Source organism: Dromiciops gliroides, chromosome 3 (assembly GCF_019393635.1).
Source record: "Dromiciops gliroides isolate mDroGli1 chromosome 3, mDroGli1.pri, whole genome shotgun sequence".
NCBI lineage: Eukaryota > Metazoa > Chordata > Mammalia > Microbiotheria > Microbiotheriidae > Dromiciops > Dromiciops gliroides.
The window spans coordinates 32,819,473-32,841,424 of NC_057863.1; the positions used below are offsets into that span (position 1 = coordinate 32,819,473).

The following is a 21,952-nucleotide window of genomic DNA, read 5'->3' on the forward strand; positions in this document are numbered from 1 at the left end:
CTGGAGGAAGAAGCCCCACTACATGTCCAACAAACGGTCACCGAGCCTCTTCTCAAAGACTTCTAGATAGGGGGAGCACATCGCCTGCCGAGGAAGACCACGTCACTTTTACACTACTCAAATCGTTAAGAAGTTTGTTTGTTTGTTTTTAATTAAATCAAGCCTATATTTTCCCCTTTGCACGGCCCAGTGGAAACTAGTCTACTGGGCTTGGTTTCAAGACACTTACTAGGTGTGCGACACTGGAGAATACACAAATTCTCTGTGATTCAGTTTCCCCCTCTGTGAAATGAGGGTTTAGACACTGTTAGGTCATTTCTCTCCATCTTTGGCCCCACCGGTCACGGTTCTGCTCTCAGGGGCCAAACAGAGCATCTCTAACATTCTTCCACGTGGCAGGCTTTAAATAGAGGAGGGGAACTATGATGTTCACTCAAAGTTTTCTCTGCTCTAGAATGTTCTTTCGACAGATCCATGCAATGCATGAGATAGAGTCTTCTGGAACTTCTCCACCCTTCTATATCTTTCCTAAGACCCAGAGCCTTGGTCCCCTAAGGCAGGGTGGTGCCTTGGAGACAATGATGGCTCTGAAGGCAGATGCTCTGGGCTTAAGCTCCCCTTCTGCCATTTGCTAGTCATGTGACCTTGAGCAAAGCCATTAACCTCTGTAGGCAAGAGTCATGAAATGAGGGGGTTGGGCCAGATGACCTTCAAGAACCTTTCCCTGTCTAATTTATGATCCAAGGATTTCTGTCTTCTGGATGCAATGCTCAGAGGCATCCCTCCAACAGAATGAAAGATCACTGAGGGCTGGGAATGTCTCCTTTCTCTCTCTGTATGCTCAGGAGATGACACAGTGCCTGCCAATACTCATGTTTAATAAATGTTTGATGAATGAATGATCATAATAAGCATTCGTATAGTATTTTAAGGTTTGCAAAACCCTTTGCAAAGAGTATCTTATCCTCACAATAATCCTGGCAGGTAGGTGCTATCATTATCTCCATAACCCCCATTCTCCAGCTCATTTTAAAGATAAGGATAATGAGGCAGACAGAGGTTGGTTAAGTAACTTGTCCAGAGTCACACAGCTAGTGTCCTAGACTGGATTTGAACTCTGGTCTTCCTGATTTTGAGGCAGCTAGGTGGCTCAGTAGATAGTCTTTACAAGTTCAAATCTGGGAGACAGCTAGGTGGAGCAGTGGATAAATCACTGGCTCTCGATTCAGGAGGACCTGAGTTCAAATTCAGCCTCAGACACTTGACACTTACTAGCCGTGTGACTCTGGGCAAGTCACGTAACCCTCATTACCCTGCAAAAAAGAAACAAAAACAAAAACAAAACAAAATAAACCAATTTCAAATCTGAACTCAGACACTTACTAGCTGTGTGACACTGGGCAAGTCACTAAACCCCATTTGCCTCAGTTTCCTCATCTGTAAAATGAGCAGGAGAAGGAAATGACGAAGCACTTCAGTATCTCTGCTAAGAAATCTCCAAATGGGGTCACAAAGTGTCACTAATGACTGAAAGCACTGAACAACAACAGCAACAACTTCCTGACTCTGGGTCCAAGGCTCTATTGCCTGTGTCACCTAGCAGCCTCACTAGGTATGTGAACAAATGAATGACTACCATGCCTGGCTACTTGAAACTAAAGAAGACTCCATGCAGCTTCAGATCTGCAGTTTGGTTATGGAACAAGTGCTGTCTCAGCATACTAAATTACTCACAACTTACCAATGGGTTGGGTCCCAAAAGCTCATTGGAAAATACATTGTTCAGGATTGGACATCCATTTTACAAGACAGTCCTGGTGAGCTTTGATGGCCAGTCCATGAATGCCAATGGAATCCATAACATACCTGAAGACAGGACTAACTAGGATTGGGTGGTAGGGTAGGGAGAGCATTGGAATTTAGAGAATTGGGGTTTAAATCCTGGCTCTGACATTTACCACCTTATGACCTTTGGCAAGTGGTTTAACCGCATCTATAAGATGAAGGAGTTGAACCAGATGACCTCTAACCTCCCAGCTCTAAAGTTCCCATATCCTTTCCTCTTTACCTCACCACTCTTTCAATCATTCATGGGACTGTCACTTCCTGCCCAGGCAAGTCAGTGGAAGCATTCCATTACAGGAAAGATGTGCCTTACCCATAGGGCAGGAGGCACTTAATACATATTCATCAAGTTACGTGGAATGTGAAGAAATGTGGTGCCACAAATTTTCAGTGAAGTTGACAAATGCCAAACCATTAAGAGGTGCTGGGTTGGATTAGGTCTGCTCGAAATTAAAATAAGATATTGACGTGTAGAAATGTCATCCAAATGTTAACTGGGTTTCTTTGTTAATGGGGTATATTAGATTCTGGAGGCTTCATCTATTTTATAAGAAAATCATGGAAGAGAGGAGTCAGGAGGAACCTTATGTAGCCCAACCCCTATCTGAACAATAATCAAGTGAGATAATGCACATGCAAAGTACTCTGTAAATCTGAAGGTGCGATCTCTCTCTCTCCTCTCTCAAATATACATATATCCACATGTGGATATGTATGCATGTATGTATACATGTGTATGAATACAACTTTATATATGTATATGTGTGCATATGGTATGTGTGTACATGTATATATGTGCATGTCTGACAGGTGATTATCTTGTCTCTACCTGAAGACCTCCAATAGGGAGGAAAACCACTGCCTCCCAAGGCCACCCACTCCACTCTTGGACAGCTATGTTTGTTTGGAAGATTATTCTAATATCAAACCAAACTTTGCTCTTTGCAACTTCCACCTAATAAGGCAATAGTTTACTTGGTGCACATAACATGATTAATGGTGCAATCTCTAAGGATTCATGGTCAACAGAGCTGCCTAGAGTAATAGGTAATTAAAAGAGATCACTGGAGTGAGAAAATAAATTATTTGTTTTTGAGAGTCAGTGTGATACAATGAAAATAATGCTGGATTGGGGGTCAAAGGGTCTGGATTTGAATCCTGGTATGGTGAATGTCAAACTGTGTGACCTTGGACCAGTCAGTGCATTTCTTTCTCTCTCTCTCTCTCTCTCTCTCTCTCTCTCTCTCTCTCTTTCTCTCTCTCTCTCTTTCTCTCTCTCTCTCCTTTTTTTGTGGTGCAACGAGGGTTAACTGACTTGCCCAGGGTCACACAACTATTAAGTGTCAAGTGTCAAGTGGATTTTAATCCAGTTCCTCCTGAATCCAGGGCTGGTGCTTTACTCACTGTGCCACCTAGTTGCCTACTTCATTTCTCTAATAACTGATATGTCTAGAGCACTATCCATTTTGGTCTTCACCATTATCATATGAGGTAGGTTCTGTGAGGTTCAGTGACCATGTGGCATAGTGGTTAGAGAACTGGCCGAGCTAGGTTTGAATGCTGATGCAGATACTAGCTAGCGAGGTCACCAGGCTGCTACCACTGCTTAGCTTCTCTGATTTTCAGTTTCCTCATCTGTAAAATGGGAATGACAATGGCAATACCCTCCTCAGGGGGTTGTTGTGGGGCTCAGATGAGAGGACTTTGCAAAACCTTAAGTGCTATGGAAATATCAGCTATTATGGATATATTTTTAAATCCGAATTTGGAACTAAGCAAGAATTTTGTTTTTACTAAATTGTTCATTTTCTTTGATTCAAAGAACTTCCTTTAAACTTTATCCCAAAGAGGTGGAATGAAAGCAAGAAATAACTCAGTGGTACCAAAATACTCACAATGCTATTATTTGTAATAGCAAAAAGTCAAAAATAAATTCTGCCCTTCAACAGTTGTCTTATAAACCATGGTATATGAATGGAAACAAATACTGCTGTGCTGAATAGAATAATAGATAGCATTAATGTAGCTCATTAAGGTTTTCAAGGGGCAGCTATGTGGTGCAGTGAATAGAGCAACTGGCCTGGGGTCCGGAAGATTCATCTTCCTGAATTCAAATCTGGCTTTAGACACTTACTAGCTGTGTGAGCTTGGGCAAGTCACTTTACCCTGTTTGCCTCAGTTTTCTCATCTGTAAAATGAAGTGGAGAAGGAAATGGCAAAACTGCTCCAGTATCTTTGCCAAGAAAGCCCCCCAAAAGAGGTTTTCTCACAAAGACTTGGTCACAACTGAAAAGTCTGAATACCAGGTTTGCAAAACTCTAGAATCATTTGATCCCCACAACAACCCTGGAAAGTAGGTGATATTATTAAAGTTATTATTATTATTCCCATTTTGCAGATGAGGAATGACAAGTATGAAGAATCCATAGAAAAATGGGAAGGCAGGAGGCAGCTAGGTGGAGCAGGCAATAAAGCACGGGCCCTAGATTCAGGAGGACCTGAGTTCAAATTTGGCCTCAGACACTTGGCACTTACTAGCTGTGTGACCCTGGGCAAGTCACTTAACCCTCATTGCCCTGCAAAAAAAAAAAAAAAAGAAAGAAAAAGAAAAAAGAAAAATGGGAAGGCATAAGTAACAAAGAGTAAAGAAATAGGGCTAAAAAAACCCCCAGTAGTTATAATGATGGCAACAGCAAAGTGAAAGGCAATAAGGAAATGGCAAACCAATCCAATATCTTTGCCAAGAAAACCCCAAGTGTGGTCATGGAGTTGGAAACGACCGAAAATGACCAAACAATAACAATGCACCATGTTGATACCATACTAGAAAAGTTAAAGAAAACCTCTCTCTCCTCCTTCATGTTAAAAAGCAGTAAATTGACTTTTTCTAGGAAATTTACAGATGGAGTTTTGGTTGGAGAATAGATTTTTTTAAAAGTGTGTGTGTGTGTGTGTGTGTTTTCGGGGCAATGAGGGTTAAATGACTTGCCCAGGATCACACAGCTAGTAAGTGTCAAGTGCCTGAGGTCATATTTGAACTCAGGTCCTCCTGAATCCAGGGCCGGCGTTTTATCCACTGTGCCACTTCACTGCCCCGTGGAGAACAGATGTTGAGTCAAAACAAAAAATAACAAGAAATTAAAGAAATGGTAGCCTTGGACTTGAACAATCCCTGAGTTCCATTCTAGCCCCAGACTCTATCCTGTGCTCCCGGGCACCTTCATCGTGAGAAAGGACAAGGAATGATTTGGGGGTCCCCTTCCAATCTTCTGACTTCATTTGGGAGCTGCTCCAAATCCATCTTGCCTCCTGCCGCCATGCTGGAGAATTTAGCTACAGGCGTCCTTGACTTCTTTCAGATAAGGTCCTTAAATACTTCCCCATAGCCTGGAAAAACTTTTGAAGATGCCTCTTCATTCCCTGTCAAAATCTGACTTATCTGTAGCTGTGGGAAAGAGGGCATCTGAAAATGGTGCTTTGTGTTCCTTCCTTCCAAAGGAGACCAAGGGACTAACGTAGCTCCCCAGAAGTGTGTCCACTTAACTCAGAGCCAGGCCTTCTATTAAGATGAAAAAGAACAAAACACCTCCACGTTTGGTTTTGGGTGGTTTTTTTTGTGCGTGGTTTTTTTTTTTTTTCTGAGAAGGGAAATCATTTCTATGAGTCATGCTGTTCTTAAGGAGGAAAGCAAAAAAAAAAAAAAAAGAAGCCAAACCTTTAAGGACCATAAATAATGGTCTGTTGAGACTCCGGAGAACCACATTTTCCCTGTGATGAATGAAGAGTTGTTTTGTAAAACTTATCAATTCTGACTCATGCAAATGCAATTTGGCCTTTGGGGGTTCAGAGACCAAGTTTTTCAAATGCTCCTCCTCTTATCTCTTTTAATTCTGCTTCTATTTTGCATTTGGATATTATGAAAAACCAAGCAAACCAAGAGACAAAATGACCTTTAAATGACAAACATCCAGAATTGTCATTTTAGGACCTAGGTAGAGCTGAATGGAATTAGAGACTTTTCTCTTGGCCAATTTTTTTTTTTTAATTTCAGTTTTGCCAGCAGTAACTGTTTTGCCCTCCCTGCTATCACTGCCAAGTTTAATCTAAAAATAAACCCGGGGCTCAGGCTTTTGACTAGTTAGCAAAAAGTGTCCTTGAAGGGAAGTGAGAAAGAAGTTTCTTGTAGGGCCAGAGAGTAGGTTGCATGAAGTCTCAGGAGCTCTATTCCTGCATTTGAAAAACAACTGATAAACACCTACTATGTGCCAGGCATAGTGCTAGGTTGGGCATACAAACACAAAAATGTAACAGACCTTGCCCTCATGGAGCTTATCATGAGGGGATACATATTGTTTAGAGAGGAGTAACGTAGTATGTATATGTCAGGATAATTATCCCACCCTATCAGCTAGGCACAGCAGAGAATTGGGCTTGGAGGCAGGAAGACCTGAGTTCAAATTCAGCCTCAGACACTTACTAGATGTGTGACCCTGGGCAATGACTTAGCCTTGTTTCCTCCTCTGTGAAATGGGGTTATTGTGAGGATCTTAAGTGCAAAGTGCTTATCACGGTGCCCGGACTATCTTTGAACATTTAGTCGCTTTGTGTCTCTCAAATCTAGCTAAGAAGCCCAAGCATAACTTAAAACAAATGGTTGGAATTTAGTGAGAGGATATACTGTGGCCACAAGGGGATCTAGACGGAACAAAACAAAATTTGAAAGATTGGTGATAGCTGATCCTTCTTTCCTATACTTTCATAAACAATTCTTAAGTATTACTAGAATATAGCAAATATAACAAAAATTCAGTTGGGAAAATAGAGATTTCTCTGCAGATAAAAGTATGGGGCAGCTTATATCAAGTTGGTATCATGTAGGATGGGGTAAGTGAATGGCAGATCCCAACAGCAGCCAATGATAAACACTGTCAGGATCTCATCATTTCCCCCACTGGACTAGCCCATCATTACAATTCTCCTTATTGGGGAAAATCTGAAGACCTTAGGTCTGAGATCATCCAAAATCATTCATACAGGACCCCTGAGGTCATCCTACACTACGAATTAGACAGGTCTGCTTCACAACACTAAGGCTATATTTGGTTAATTCCAGAAGATAGAACAAAGTGGCAAACGAATACTTCTCAGTTTTAAATAGTATGTGACTGTTTCTAGGATCGCTAATTTGGCACTGATCTGTGTAAATCATTATTATTTTTTTGCTTATGATATTATATGCTTCTTTAATACCTCCTAGAACCTAGCCAACTCCTTGTACTTGGAATTTTCAGACAGTCACTGAATTTGAAAGTTGGAAAGACATCAGAGGCCATCTAGTTTAACCAATACATGAAAAGAAGCACCCCCTCCCTACACTTTAGTTTACTTATGTAAAACTAAAGACATCAAATCATCCTGAGACTTAGAGATGCATAGGACCTTAGTTCTCCTTTCCTCTATTCCCCGCATTTTGTAAAATGAGAAAACTAAAGGGTAGGCAGAAGAGATATTTCCAAATTCAAACAAATTGCAAGCATCCACAGGAATTATCGACTAAGGTAGCCTTAGGTTGTGAACTGCTTGAGTGGAGGGAGTTACCACACAAATATGGTGCCTTCCTGTGGACTAATCACAATTCCAGAAAACCCTAAAAGAAATAACCCAGATATTATTTAACTCACCAATAATGACAGTATTATCATCAGCTATGAGCAACTTGCTATGGACATAGATGAGTTCTGTGACAAGGTTTCCTTCCAGTTCTGCATGTGTTCGAAGTCCGCAGAATGATATATAATTTATCCATTGATTGCCAACTATAGAAGAAAGACCATATTGGGAAAATGCTTATTGATACAACAGGTGTATCAGTTTAATTTATTCAAAAGTAATGTACAGGCATAACCCTCTCCCTCTGAACTCAACCAATAATGTTGATGATAGATTATAACCCAACCCTGACTGTCTTTGACTCTGTTGCCCTCGGTTTCCTCAACTGTAAAGTGGGGATAATAACCACACCCACCTTGCAGGGTTGTTATGAAGATCAAATGAGATAATATTTGTAAAGTGCTTAACATAGCACTTGGCATACAGTAAGCACTTAATAAATCTTAGCTAGTATCCCAATTTGTGTGAATAATAAATTCCTTGAAGTGGTCACATAATTTAAATTTGCACTGTGTATTTCCATTAGGTTAGAACCAATGAACATATTTTACATGGTTACGACTTTGAATAGTGAGAATTCAAATATATTCCACCCCTTCAGGGGATTCACAATTTGCACTGATGGGATCTAGTTTAACTGATTCAAGGACAGTTATCCATAAATAGATAACAGTGTCAACATGACTGCTCTTGATGAAGTTCTTGCTGGTCCTTCTCATTTCCACCCTCCCACCTTTCCCCATATTGGCGACCATGAGTTTCCTAGCAGCAGGATGCAGTGTGCAGAGGACTGTGTTCATTTGGAATCAGAGGACCTACTGGATCTGACACTTGCTCGCTGTTTAATCATTGCCGTATAAATTTATCGCTCTGGGGCTCAGTTTCCTCAACTACAGAAATAAAGGAAATTGGGTCAGATGCTCTTGAAGGGTCTCTTCTACCTCCCAACTTAGGATAACATCTGCTATGAGGCTATCACTGCTCTCCTCTTGTAACTGAAAATAATCAAAGGTGAATAAGAAACAAATCACTTACTCTCAGCTTTTAATTGTCCAATGATGGAATTTTCTCCCCTGCACATGGTTCTGGAAATATTTAAGGTACAAGAACAATTAATTATCAGCACTTTGAAGTCACTCAATGTCATTTTGGTGGTGATGGTAGAAACGAATTCTTTGTCACATGAAAAACTAACAGGAGCCTGTTAAAAACATTTTGGTGCTTTAAAGATAACAAGTTTCACTTGTGAATCATTCAATTAAAATGTTCAAATACTTGAATGACATCACCCATGATAAATGTTGTTTCTGTGGAGCGAGTACATGGGAAAGCTACAAAGCTGATGTTTGAGAAATTTCAAGAGAATTACAAATGGACCTTCTCCTCCTGGAAATTTAGATGAAATTCGAGATATTTAGACTTCCTCAATCAAGAGAAAAATATTGCTTCATAGGAAACTAGTTGTCTAGATGAACATGGAGAGTCAATGATTTAGAAAGAATGTTTTAGGTTATGCCCATTTAATGCAAACAAAACTGGCTGGAAGGTTTAAAAACATTTTGCCCATTGACTCGTTTTGTTTACCAAGACATTGTCCAATTGGGTTGCCTAGTCTCCATCCCCAATGAATATGCTCTCTACTCTTCTGCATCATAGAAGACAGTGATAGAACTTTCCAAGGCCAAGCTGTTTCTATGTGTATTTATCTTCATTCCATATTATGGAAAGAGTGGAGGGCAGGAGAGGGAGAGTTTAAAAGGGACAGAGACTGAAGAAGAAATCTTAGGCACCTATGGACAAGAGAGTACATGAAAAACCTTAGAGGGTGCACAGATATCAGCAATGCATTTGGAACCATGTTCTATTTTTATTTAGATCAGTAGAATACCAAGTTAGTTCTAATTCCAATGTTCAACTTTAATTATTCCATTGGGGGAAAAATCATGAATTAACTGCACTGGCCAAAGTGAGGATCCCATGCTCCATCTGCTTGCTCTATAAATACAATTAAAACACTTAAAAATATAGTCATGACTAGACTATGTTGATATCATTTTGAACAATGAAGTATATACATAAAGACATTTTCGCACATAAAAGGATCTGGTTTGGGTTCTTTATTAAACACTAATCCTGTCATTTCAATTGGATAGAAACCCAATTTTTAAAAAATCCATAGAAAATAATTGAGATTTATAGTCTTCCCCCAAATATCTGAGGATGGTAAAATAAAGTATGGACAACCCAACTTTATGTGATGGTAATGCTTTTGTCATAAGAAAAGACTCCTGAAATGGGCATTTCTGATACTGCTACTAAATGGAAACCATAAAATTAATAATGAAGACGAAGGGAAATTTGGGGGAGTCCCTTATTGACTGTAGCTAAGTAGAATCCATCCTCAAGGAAAACAGGACATCTTTTCCCAACACTTCAGCAGGTGCAAAGTAGAAAGCATCAAGAATCCTCAAGGGGGGCAGCTAGATGGCGCAGTGGTTAAAGTGCTGGCCCTGGATTCAGGAGTACCTGAGTTCAAATCCAGCCTCAGACACTTGACATTTACTAGCTGTGTAACTCTGGGCAAGTCACTTAACCCCCATTGCCCCACAAAAAAAAAGAATCCTCAAGGAATGAATCAACCTCAAAAATGTCACTCGATTTGCAATGGAAGAAACTAAAGCGAGTTCTGACAAGGAAGCAATATAAAACACCTGTTTGAGTGATCAGGCTCTGAGTGGGCAGTGAGAGAGAGGCATAGAAATGGGAAATTGCCACCAGGTCACTTAGCTGCCAGGTTAAGCCTGAGGGCTGAATAATTTTCTCCTGAGATCAAAGCTTAGAAATAAGAAAATTTCAGAAATTCTTGGGAAATGACAAGAAAATGCTCACCTGCTTTTACCACTGTTCAGTACCTGCCTTAGGCTAGTTTATGGATACCTCACTAGGAGAGTTCAAAGTTTCAGATTTCCATTGCCATTACTGCATCTGGAAATCTGATTTCCACTATCATGTGCTTTTCAAGTGCCCCAAAGGGCATTCCTTCCTTTTTGCTTCTTTTTGGGCCAAACTTGTGATTTTATTAGCATGTGGGATTGCTGGTGTCAAAAGTTCTTCCCCCCAATGCAGAGTCAATCAATTAAATGATAAACATTTATAAAAGTCTGTTATGTTCCAGCTTCTGCATTAAGTGTTGTGAGTATCAATGGGGGCAAAAGCCAGTTCTAATTCTCAAAGGAGCTTATAGTCTAATAGGGGAGACTTACATATGAAAGATACAGAGGAAAGAATTAAGAGGGAAGGAACTGGAAGAGATATTGGGAGAGGCTTCTTGGAGCAGACAGGATTTTAGTTGAGACTTGAAGGAAGTCAGGGGATCAGGAGTTGGACCAGAATAGGTCAAGTATTTCAGATATGGAGGACAGCCAGAGAATGTGCCTGGAGCAGAGAGAAAGAACATCTTGTTTGTGGAACAGCCAGGAGGCCGGTGCCACTGGATCCAAGACTATGTATTGGGAAACAAGGTGTTAAGACTGGAAAAGTAGGAGGCTCAGAGAGTCATTTAGGGCACTAAGAGGTTAAGTAATTTGTCCAGGGCCGCATAACTAGTGTGTCCATTTCTCCCCCTTCAGGATATTCTATAAAGATCAAATCTTTCCCCCTTCTTACTCTTATAGGTACTCTTGGAGAAAAAACGGAAAAACCATTGTGGCTTCCAGAATATAATCTGCTATGAGTATTCATCCTCCCCAATAGTTTAAACATTCTTAATTTTTTCTACCATTAGGCTTTTGTTTGTTTGTTTGTTTTTGTTTTTTGGGTTTTTTTGGGCAGGGCAATGAGGGTTAAGTGACTTGCCCAGGGTCACACAGCTAGTAAGTGTCACATGTCTGAGGCTGGATTTGAACTCAGATCCTCCTACATCCAGGACCAGTGCTCTATCCACTGCACTCCCTAGCTGCCCCTCTAGGTTTTTATATAATCTTCATTTCCAAATATTCCTCCACTTGTTCTTCATTTTTGGAAGGGACCATTGGTATCACACGAATTGGATGCAAGTGAGGCAGAGCTGCACAAAGTCATAAGCCTCACTTTTTCACAGTCATCCAAGTTCAGTGGCAGGACAAAAGTCAGGATGACTTTGGTGTCTTTGGTGGCTGACCAAGCCCTAAGGGCTCCACAGCAGCTACTTTAGCTGCTTTCATGGCCACTGGAACAAGTTGTTCTCATCCACCCAGTCTGCCAGGTGAAGTCTGCACATGCTTGAGGTAGACATCCCCCTGACTCACTGACGGGTTTGTTTGTTGTTGTTGTTTGTTTGTTTGTTTTTGTTTGTTTTTTTAAGTGAGGCAATTGGGGTTAAGTGACTTGCCCAGGGTCACACAGCTAGTAAGTGTTAAGTGTCTGAGGCCGGATCTGAACTCAGGGCCTCCTGACTCCAGGGCCAGTGCTCTATCCACTGCACCATCTAGCTGCCCCTCACTGACAGATTTGAGGCCAGTCCATTACCCTCAACCTGGCTTAGCCTGTCTGCTGAGATGGGGTTTATGAGGATGTGGCTACTATACATGCTAGAGCTTCTTAGAGTCACAGATGAGAGTTAGGTGACAGATGGACACACCCCATACACCTCATCCTTTGCAGCAAAGATTTTTAAAGAGGCAGAGGTGGTTGGGAAAGCCATCCAGCAAAATGAATCAACATAACAATTGTGTCTAACATCGTGTGCAACAGTTCATATCCACGGTTCCACACCTCTGCAAAGAAGGGAGGGAGGTGAACTTCCTCAACTCATCCCTCCTCTTGAACATATTAAAGGAGGTGAGATGGTAAAGGATTTGATGAAATTTCAATACATAGCTGACTCCATGGATGAACCAATATCTCCAGCAAAGGGCATCATTAGTCACTATGGCAGAGGAATCACCAAACTTTTTTAGATCTTGTACCTCATCAGTAAAAAAAAAAAAAAAAAAAAAAAAAAGAGCACATATTCCCAATATGTGTATATTGACTTATCTCCATTATAATACAGAAAATAGGCATTAAAAAAGATCAGATTAAGATGTAGTAATATTTGACCTTTGCATAAGTAGTGAGCCACTAGAATTTATTGAGTAATCTACTTAGTAAATGTGATCAGTCTTGAACTTTAAAAAAATTATAATTGAGTAGACTGGAGAGAAGAGAAAACTGAGGCAGAGAAGATTATTGCAATATGTGACAAGGGTCTATAATACTACTGTGAGGAGAAAAGCGGGGACCTTGGTGAGAGATGTTGACGAAAAAGGTTTAGGAACCAATTGAATATGTGGGATGAGTGAGAATGAAGAGAACAAGATGAAAGTGAGGTTGTGAATTAGAGTGACTGGGATAATAATACCCATGAGAGTTATTAAGGAAATTCAGAAGTAGATAAGCGGGGTGGATTTGGGGGGGAAAGGTAATATAATGAACTCAGTAATTCAGACTGCAACCTTTCCCTACCTGGTGTTCATCTTGACTCTATCCCATAAAAAAAACCTGAAGATGTGGGGGTGGGGAGCTCATACTCACTGGAAACTAGAGCCAGGCAAAGTCCCTGCTTTGACCATGAAGACTGGGGCGTGGCATATACTAGGGGAGAGGGAAGGGAATTTTTTCTGGTTTGGGGGTAATTGTGTCAGGAGCTCTGTGCGTTAAATGTCTTTCTTCTGCCATCTTGGCTCCGCCCCTGGAAGTCCTATAAATTAGGTTGGTTTGTTTGTTTTTTTAAATCCCCCCTTTCTGAGGAAACCACATAGAATTTTGTGCTCTAATTGTAATTAGTTCTATAATTATCAGCATCTGTCAGGACACTCAGGTGAGGGCAGTGACTATTGAGTGTGAGAACTGGGTCAACTACTTCATTTATTGAGAAGTCTGGCTTCCCCAGAGCTGAATCTAGAAACCAGCAAGGACTAGATAAAAGACAGCTGGGTCCACTGGGAAGGGAATTTTTTTCAATGATGCCTGTGTAGCTGCAGGTGTGAACAGCTGAGATGCAGTTAAATTGTAATCACCTGAGTATAGAGGTAGAGTTTGGGAGTTTGCACAGCCTGGGAGGGGCAAGAGTAAAGAAGTGCTGGGAAGATAAGGGGCAAAGGGCGTGGCATGGATGTGCTGGAGACAAGCTCTGTGACTGAGTATCAAGGGAAGATGGGATGTGATCCATATTCCCACCTTCCCATTGGTGGATCATACACCACCCATACATGGGGTCATGCCTAGGCTCACTGGTGAGATAGAGGGCTTTTACTGGTCTCTATAACCATGCCCACATATTAGCTGATGATATATATCTTTTGGGAGGGGCGCATGGCAATGAGGGTTAAGTGACTTGCCCAGGATCACACAGCTAGTAAGTATCAAGTGTCTGAGGCCACATTTGAACTCAGGTGCTCCTGAATCCAGGACTGGTGTTTTATCCATTGCTCCACCTAGCTGCCTTGATGATATATATCTTTAAAGAAAACATTGCTTTGCTATCCTCAAAGCTTCAAAGGCTGTCCTCAAAACTTCGATCCTTAGCCTAAGATGACAGAAAACTCACTAACTCGCACATGAAAAGGCATCAAAAGGAATTACATCTGATGGCGGCCATCTTTGTGGCTCTTCTATACTAGCTATGCTCAGGACTAGCCACACACATCCAGGGTCAGTCGGGACCAGCCTTCTATAGTTCTTGTCACTGGCCCTGGTGATGAGAGTTTCTGTGATTTGGTCCTTTCCACAGACACAAGTTGTAAGATGTCTCTGGCTAGGAGATGGTTTTTAACTCATCATGGTGAAAAGGTTGATCACAGGGAAGTCAACATGGAGATGAAACTGATTGAACTTGAGCAGGTCTGGGCCTTAGAGGCATATGGACCTTTCCCTAGCCCTGCATTTGAAAATCTTCCATCTTGATGGGACCTATGAGAACACTGGCAGAGAAATACAGATGTGAAATACAGATGTTCCACTGACTGAGCTTTTGAGCATCCAGAGAGAGCTCCAGTAATTGGCACAATTTGGATTTTGTCCACAATGATAAGATATCCAAGAAAAATGATAGAAAAATGCTAACCAGGAGAAAATATTAAGTGGAGAGGCAGCTAGCTGGCAGAGTAGCTAGAAGGCTGGGCTGGGAGTCAGGAAGATGTGAACTCAAATCTAGCCTCAGACTAGCTGTATAGTCCTGGTCAAATCACTTAGCTTTCTTTTGCCTCAGTTTCCTCAGCTGTGAAATGGGAATTATAGTAGCACTCACTTCTCAGTGTTGTTGTGAGGATCAAATAAGATGGGGTTTTTTGTTTGTTTTTTTGGTGTTGGGGTTTTTTTGTTTTTTTGTGAATCAATTGGGGTTAAGTGACTTGCCCAGGGTCACACAACTAGTACGTGTTAACTTTCTGAGGCTGGATTTGAACTCAGGTCCTCCTGAATCCAGGGCCGGTGCTCAAATAAGATGTTTATAAAGTGTTTGGCATACCTTAAATCATTGTATGAATGCTATTTATGTATTTATTTTAAAATAAAAGTTGGCTGAATTCCTGCAGAGAGACAACCATGTCTGTTCTATCAGCACACACACACACACACACACACACACACACACACACACACACACACACACACACACACACACACCCCATTGGTTAAAAGATCAAAACACCAAATGCTCTTTTGAACTTGACTACCTGTAATTGAAATGCATGATGGCCTGGAGCGCATTTCCACCGCCTGTTGAAATGTCTCCTTCGAATCCAGGCAAGAGCGGGGTCACCACGTACACACGGTACCTCTGGTTCTCTCTGCAGAAGCCAAATGCAAAAAGAGACCCAACTGTATAGTAAGCATTCATCTGAAATAACATTCAGGCAAGTCATATGGTTTTCAGAGAGCACGAGAAGAGCCCGTCAAAGCAATTTTATCATATTTCAGTATATTAGGGTACCAGAGTATTTAGAGCTGGAAGCAAGATACATGTTCATAACTGTCTCTTTTCTTTTTCTCCTCTCTCCCTGCTTTCTTCTCTCCTCTCTTTCTCCCCCTCTCTCCCCCTCTCTCTTGATATAAAATTATCTATACATATCTCTATAGCTATATAGCTATATATACATATATGTATGTTTATACATATATATGTACATGATTATTATGTATTATATGAGCAAACATATATATATATATATATGATCACATCTACTCACTCAGGTCATGCTAAAGGACATTTTTCATCCTCCTGATGGGGAATGTAGCCCCCGTTAGTTGAGAGAACTTTGAGCCACAACGCTACTTCTCTCATGAAGGAGATAGACCGTTTTCAGATGGTAGAGGACTCAGAGTGATTTGTTTGAATGGCAGCTGTAAACTCTTGGAAGACGTTTTTGGAGATGTTAAAGTTGAAGATACGTAAAGGAAGCTACTTCTATCCCCTCAACATATCCCTTGATTTCCAAGGCTTACAACACTAGAGACCAAGAGTAATTTCACTCCAGTGAGATCTCTGTGGTTGAGTTGAGGTGATTTTTATCTTGCTCCCCAGTCAAAAAACGGGTTTACTCTTATGCATTCTATCATCTACCCTGATCTGTATAGCTTCTCCAGTTTCTCTTTATTGCTTACTTTGCTTTAAAAGGTTTAATAGCTACTCATGTTTTTTTCTGTAATTAGCATTTGGTAGGAGGAAACTAAATAAATTAAACATTCTCCTCCCCTTGATAGTAATTGGGAAAAGTAACATTGATCTTGAGCCCCCAAATATTAATACCCCCCCAAACCAATAATATTTTTTGCATGGGGTGGGGGGCAATGAGGGTTAAGTGACTTGCCCAGGGTCACATAGCTAGTAAGTGTCAAGTGTTTGAGGTCACATTTGCATTCAGGTCCTCCTGAATCCAGGGCTGGTGCTTTATTGACTGCATCACCTAGCTGCCCCTCCCAAACCAATAATATTTAAGGTGCGGCTGGTAGATATGATTCTAACCCAACACCCTTCTTCAAGATAAGTGAGTAAAGGAACAAATACCTAGCCACAGCCCTTATCAGGCTTCCTTCAAAGCAGAAATCACAGTGGGGAGGATTCCAGATATCTGTCCATACCACAAATGAGACTAGCAAAATTTATATTTATAAAAAACTCACATATATCTAACAATAATAATAAACATTTATTAAGGCAAAAAAGAAAGCAAAAATACAACTGAATTTGGCAGCAAACAAGGGATCCTTATATATAAGCACTAATAATGTGAAACTTTAGGGGGCAAAATTTGATCCAAAGCAAATTCCACTTGAGAACCACCTGAGACTTATTAGGAAAATTCTAGAGAGCCCTCCTTATAAATGCTGTTCCCCCTGTAACATGGTCACAGAATCACAGAATCTGCAAGTACAAAGGGACCTTAGATGCCATCTTGGATAGGGCACAGGACTTGAAATCAAGAAGACCTGGGTTCAAATTTGCCCCAGACTGTTACTAGTTCTATCATCCTAGGGAATTGACCCCAGTGGCCTCTGAGACCTCTTCTGGTATTAGATGGCACAAATTTTAACCCTACCTATATCTGACAACATTCCTGATCTTCTCAAAGATCTCTGGTGATGGGGAACTCAATACCTTCCAAGGCAACCCAATCAGGAGAGGTCTTACAATCTCAAGCTCATATGTGGCCTCAGAGGGAACTTGAGTAATGAAACTGAAAGGGGTTCTGCTTTTCAGAATATCTGAGACTTCAGTAAAATGTTAAATCATCACTGCTAAACTATGACCATGTCATGTTTAAAAACTTCATTTTCCACAGAGGAAATATTTTAACATAAAATATCTTTGCCTTTTAAAGCACAGGTCTGAATAATCCACTTCCCAACTCCAGTGGTTTCCTATTGACTCTAAGCTAACATTCAAACTCCCCCCAAGTGGTCTTGAATTTACTCAGTGGTGCAGTGGATAGAGTAAGGAAGACCTGAGTTCAAATCCAACCTCAGACACTTACTAGCTGTGTGACCCTGGGCAAATCGCTTAATTTTGTTTGCCTCAGTTTCCTCATCTGTAAAATGAGCTGAAGGAGGAAATGGCAAACTACTTCAGTGTCTTTGCCAAGAAAACCCCAAAAGGGGTCACGAAAAGGCAGACATATTATTGATGGTTCCTTTGCTCATTTTACTGGAGGTACCCATGTGACCCCTCCCAGGCAAGTCAACTCCTTTCAGGTGACTGTTCAAGCTTATATTTCCATAGCTTGCTCAAGGTTATTATCAGGTGGAGCCACAGGCCGCTTGCATTTCTCTACAAGGCTGGGAGGGTAGCTTTATGGAGGAGGGCTTTAAGCTGGGTCTTGTCATGCCCAGCGCTAACCACTAGATGGCAAGCACAGTTTGGGCTGAAAAGCATCATTCAAAGAATTACAAAATTTTCTGCCTAGGAACTACAGAAAAAATGACTCATGTCCCTAAATGATAAACAGAAGAATGGGGAAATACGATGAAAGGAGAGCAGAAGGATTGCTTAACATATTTTCCAAGGTTAATCTCAAGAATGGCCAGATTTTCTGACATGATTAACTATTAAGTGGAATGAAGAGCACTACCAGATTCAAATGAAAGTGCCCACCATTGTGGAGTGGATAGAGAGGGCCGCTGCCCCTGAAATGAAGGAAACTTGGGTTCAAGCCCAGATTCTGACGTTAGTGGTATGACCCTGGGTGACTCACGTAACTTCAATGGCCCAGGCAATGCTCTGAGAGATGAATTACCCTCTATATGAATGGAGAGTAGTTTCATACCAGGGAAGTCTACAATGAAATCATAGTTCCTTAAAGATGCAGAGTGAGACATGTTTATGGACATGACTGATATGGGAATTTTCTTGCATGTGTATGTGTGTGTGTGTGTGTGTGTGTGTGTGTGTGTGTGTGTGTGTGTGTGAGAGAGAGAGAGAGAGAGAGAGAGAGAGAGAGAGAGAGAAGAAGAAGAAGAAGAAGAAGAAGAAGAAGAAGAAGAAGAAGAAGAAGAAGAAGAAGAAGAAGGAGGAGTTTTCTTTTTGTTCAATGAGGGGAGGTAAGAGGGAGAGAAAATAAATGTTTGTTAAATTGAAAAAATTAATTAAAATTAAAAAAAATCATAGGTCCAAAAAAAGAAAACCCACCAACAAAATGCTCCACACATTGTATCAAGTACTAAAGAGGCAAAGGCAAAAATGAAAATGGCCCTGTCTTCAAGAAGCTTACATTCTGCTGGGTGCTAGACTCTTTCTAAGATCCATGTCCAGTTCCTTCACGCTTGCAGCAGGTAAGCCGAATTTTATAAACCTTAAGACTTTATACTGCATGAGGGTCTCCAATGAGAGAGTATAAATTCCTAGTCTCTGTAGGGAAAGCTTCCGGATCCTTTCCTGTCCAACGCATCTTCCATTCAGCTGCCAGACTGATATTGCTCAGATTCAAATCTGCCCATGTTGCTCTCTGGGTTAGAAAACTGCCAGTGGTTCCCTTAGATAAAACAGTGAATCCTCTTCCAGGCTCAAAAGACCTGTAAAACCCTTCACAATTTAGTTCCCATAGACTTTAACGACTTCTGTACCATTGATGGACTCTGCTTTCAAATTAAACTGGTGAGTAAACTGTTCATCACATGCTGCATTTCATCTACCATCTCAATGTTTGCAGAGATGCCTCCTCTCCCTTCACCTGGGAGAATCCCTAGCTTTCTTCAAAGTCTAATTCAGACCCCACCCCCTCCAAGAGGTCTTTCCCGATCTGCCCCCTCCATTGTTAGCACTCTCCCTCTTAATTTTTTTATTTTATTTAAATTTCTTTTTTTTTGTGGAGCAATGGGGGTTAAGGGACTTGCCCAGGGTCACACAGCTAGTAAGTGTCAAGTGTCTGAGGCCAGATTTGAACTCAGGTACTCCTGAATCCAGGGCCGGTGCTTAATCCACTGCACCACCTGGCCACCCCAGCACTCTCCCTCTTAATAATAACAATATCTCAATGTTATAGGGCCTAGCACCCCAGAAGTTCTTTGGGGTAAATTAAAGAACCTTCTCCTTGAGAAACTAAACCAAAGGACAGACACACCTAAAGAGATAAATGGAACCGGATAGTGATTGACCACCCTTCATTCCAGTCTCCCTCACCCCTGGGGATATAAGATTATGTGTGGCTGCTGCCTTTGTGGCCTGAGGAGCAGAGAGATGGCTTGAGAGATCCGCAGCCACCCCTCATCCAAATGCCCCAGCCACCACCAGTGGGGGATGGTCCTCCCTCAATAAGGGAACTTTCCACAGTCAGACGATCACCTCATCAGACCACCATCGGACCTCTATAAAAGTATCTGCCTGTCTTCTGCTCGAGGAGATTGGTATCTCAGAGCCACTCTCTGTGCCATGCCTTCTCCCCATGAGAAGAGAAATCCAAGGATTTCTCTCTTGGTTTCCCTTCTCCAGCCCCTAAAATAAACTATTACCTTATTCTATTGGATTTGTGTGCAAGAGGGTGTAATTCTTTAAACAGGAATACCGAAGGATCCCAAACACCCAGCCCCTATCCCAAATCCCCTACCCTATTTCCCCACAACATCTATGTATCTTTAAAGTTTACAAAGCATTGTGCATGATATCTCATTCTATCCTTCTTGAAACTACTTCTTAGTCTGTCCTTTATAGATATTGCATCCTACTGGTGAAAGGGAAGCTCACTGTGGGCAGGGATAGTTACAGGTCTTGCCTTTTGTACTCCCAGTACCTGCCCCTGTGCTGTGCCAGGCATCTAGTAAATGCTTAGTGGATGCCCACAGAATTGCACTGCTTTGAAATTGAGTTTCCAACATCAGCAAGCCTTTGGGAGAGTTCTCTTTAATACCTGCACTTCTAGAAAGCAAACAGTGATATAAATAAATATTGCAGTGAGAAATCTGCTGTTTGATGATTCAACAGATATTTATGAAGCAACTGCTCTCTACAGAGAGCTGTGTCAGCCCTGAGATCCAGAGTTCAAAATGAAGTAGTTCCTGCCCTTAAGGAGATTGCATTTGGAGGGGGGGGGTGCAACAAGGGGCACACAGATAAATAAAGAGGTCATTTGGAGTGGGGGGGGGGAAACACTAACAACCATGATTTTCTTCTATTTCAAATCATTCTTTTGCACTAGATTCCCCACCCCCATTCCTGTGTTTTCTGTTTCCTAAGATTCAGAATTTTAGTAGCTCCTTCAATTTTATGATCGTGTCAAGGACTTGATTGGAACTTTGCCACTCATTATTCATGCAGCCTCTCCTTGGGTTTGTCCAATGAAGCAAGCATCCAACAGTTGCAACTGCAGGAAGGCTGGGAGAAAGGTGGAGCTTGGCATGTCGATGTTTAAGCAGAGGGAAAGGAAGGGAGCAAGGTTCTGCAGATAACTATCACCGAGAAGCCGATCCTTTGGCAGTCTTTTCAGTTGACTTCAGGAAGTCCTGTGGGCAGTTGTGTCAAAAACAACTTCCTTCATGCAAGTCCTGGCCACCCACTGCTCAACTCAGCTGAGCCTAAAGTGTGACTTTGGAGATGATGCAGTATGAATAATGAACAAGATAAATAATAAAAGGAAATAGAAATTAAGAATAAAAGGAAATTGAGGGATTATGGTTAGTGTTTGTTTTTCATTTGTCTTGTCTGTGTGTGTGTGTATGTGTGTGTGTGTGTGTGTGTAACCTTGCACGATAATTTTAAACAGCAAGACAAGGAGCCATTGTGCTTTCTGATGCAACAAGGTAGTTCTCATGTAGGTAGATAGATTTGTGAAAATAATTTCGGACCATTGGGTCATAGGAAAAACAGGTTAATAGATTTGGAAGGGACTTGAGAGGTCACTGTGTTCCATCTCCCACCTCCGTGCCCTTGCAGATGCTAGGTCCCATGCCTGGAGCACACTCCCTCTTCACCTGTACCTCACAGCATATCTGGTTTCCTTCAAAGCACAGATCATGAACCACCTCTTAGAAGAAACCTTTCTTGCCCTTCCCAGTTCATTGGATCATAGATCTAGGACTTGAAGGAACTTGAGAGGTCAAGTAGTACAACCTCTTCATTTCACAAGGCCCAGTGAGGTTAAGTTTAGGTGACTGGCCAGTGGTCGAATAAGATATTTGCAAAGCACTATGCACAGTGCCTGACACATAGTAGGTGCTTAATAAATGCTAATTGACTGATGACGGGAGCCTCCTGCCCATTGGCTTTCCAGATATGTGCTCAGAGAGAGAATCTATGAAAAAGCATTTTTTTTTTGGGGGGGGGGGACCTCAGCAATGGGAAATGACTGACTAGCTGCTTCTCTAGCAGGCGGTACGCAGAATTAAAACAAACTTTCTGGTCTCTCTGTTACCACTGCAGTTTAAGATTCTAAAACATACTTGACACGTCCTCTCTGCTGGGTACCCACACATTGATGCAAATAACGGGTTA

General features: G+C 41.4%; 1 protein-coding gene across 1 annotated transcript in view; it reads right to left on the bottom strand.

The window, feature by feature from the left end:
• Positions 1-21,952, bottom strand: part of PLD1 (phospholipase D1) — a 205,819-nt gene that overhangs the window by 13,897 nt on the left and 169,970 nt on the right. Inside the window, 3 exon segments of the mRNA XM_043998186.1 lie at positions 7,527-7,661; positions 8,551-8,600; positions 15,210-15,323. Of these exon segments, the coding sequence (XP_043854121.1) occupies positions 7,527-7,661; positions 8,551-8,600; positions 15,210-15,323 (299 nt within the window).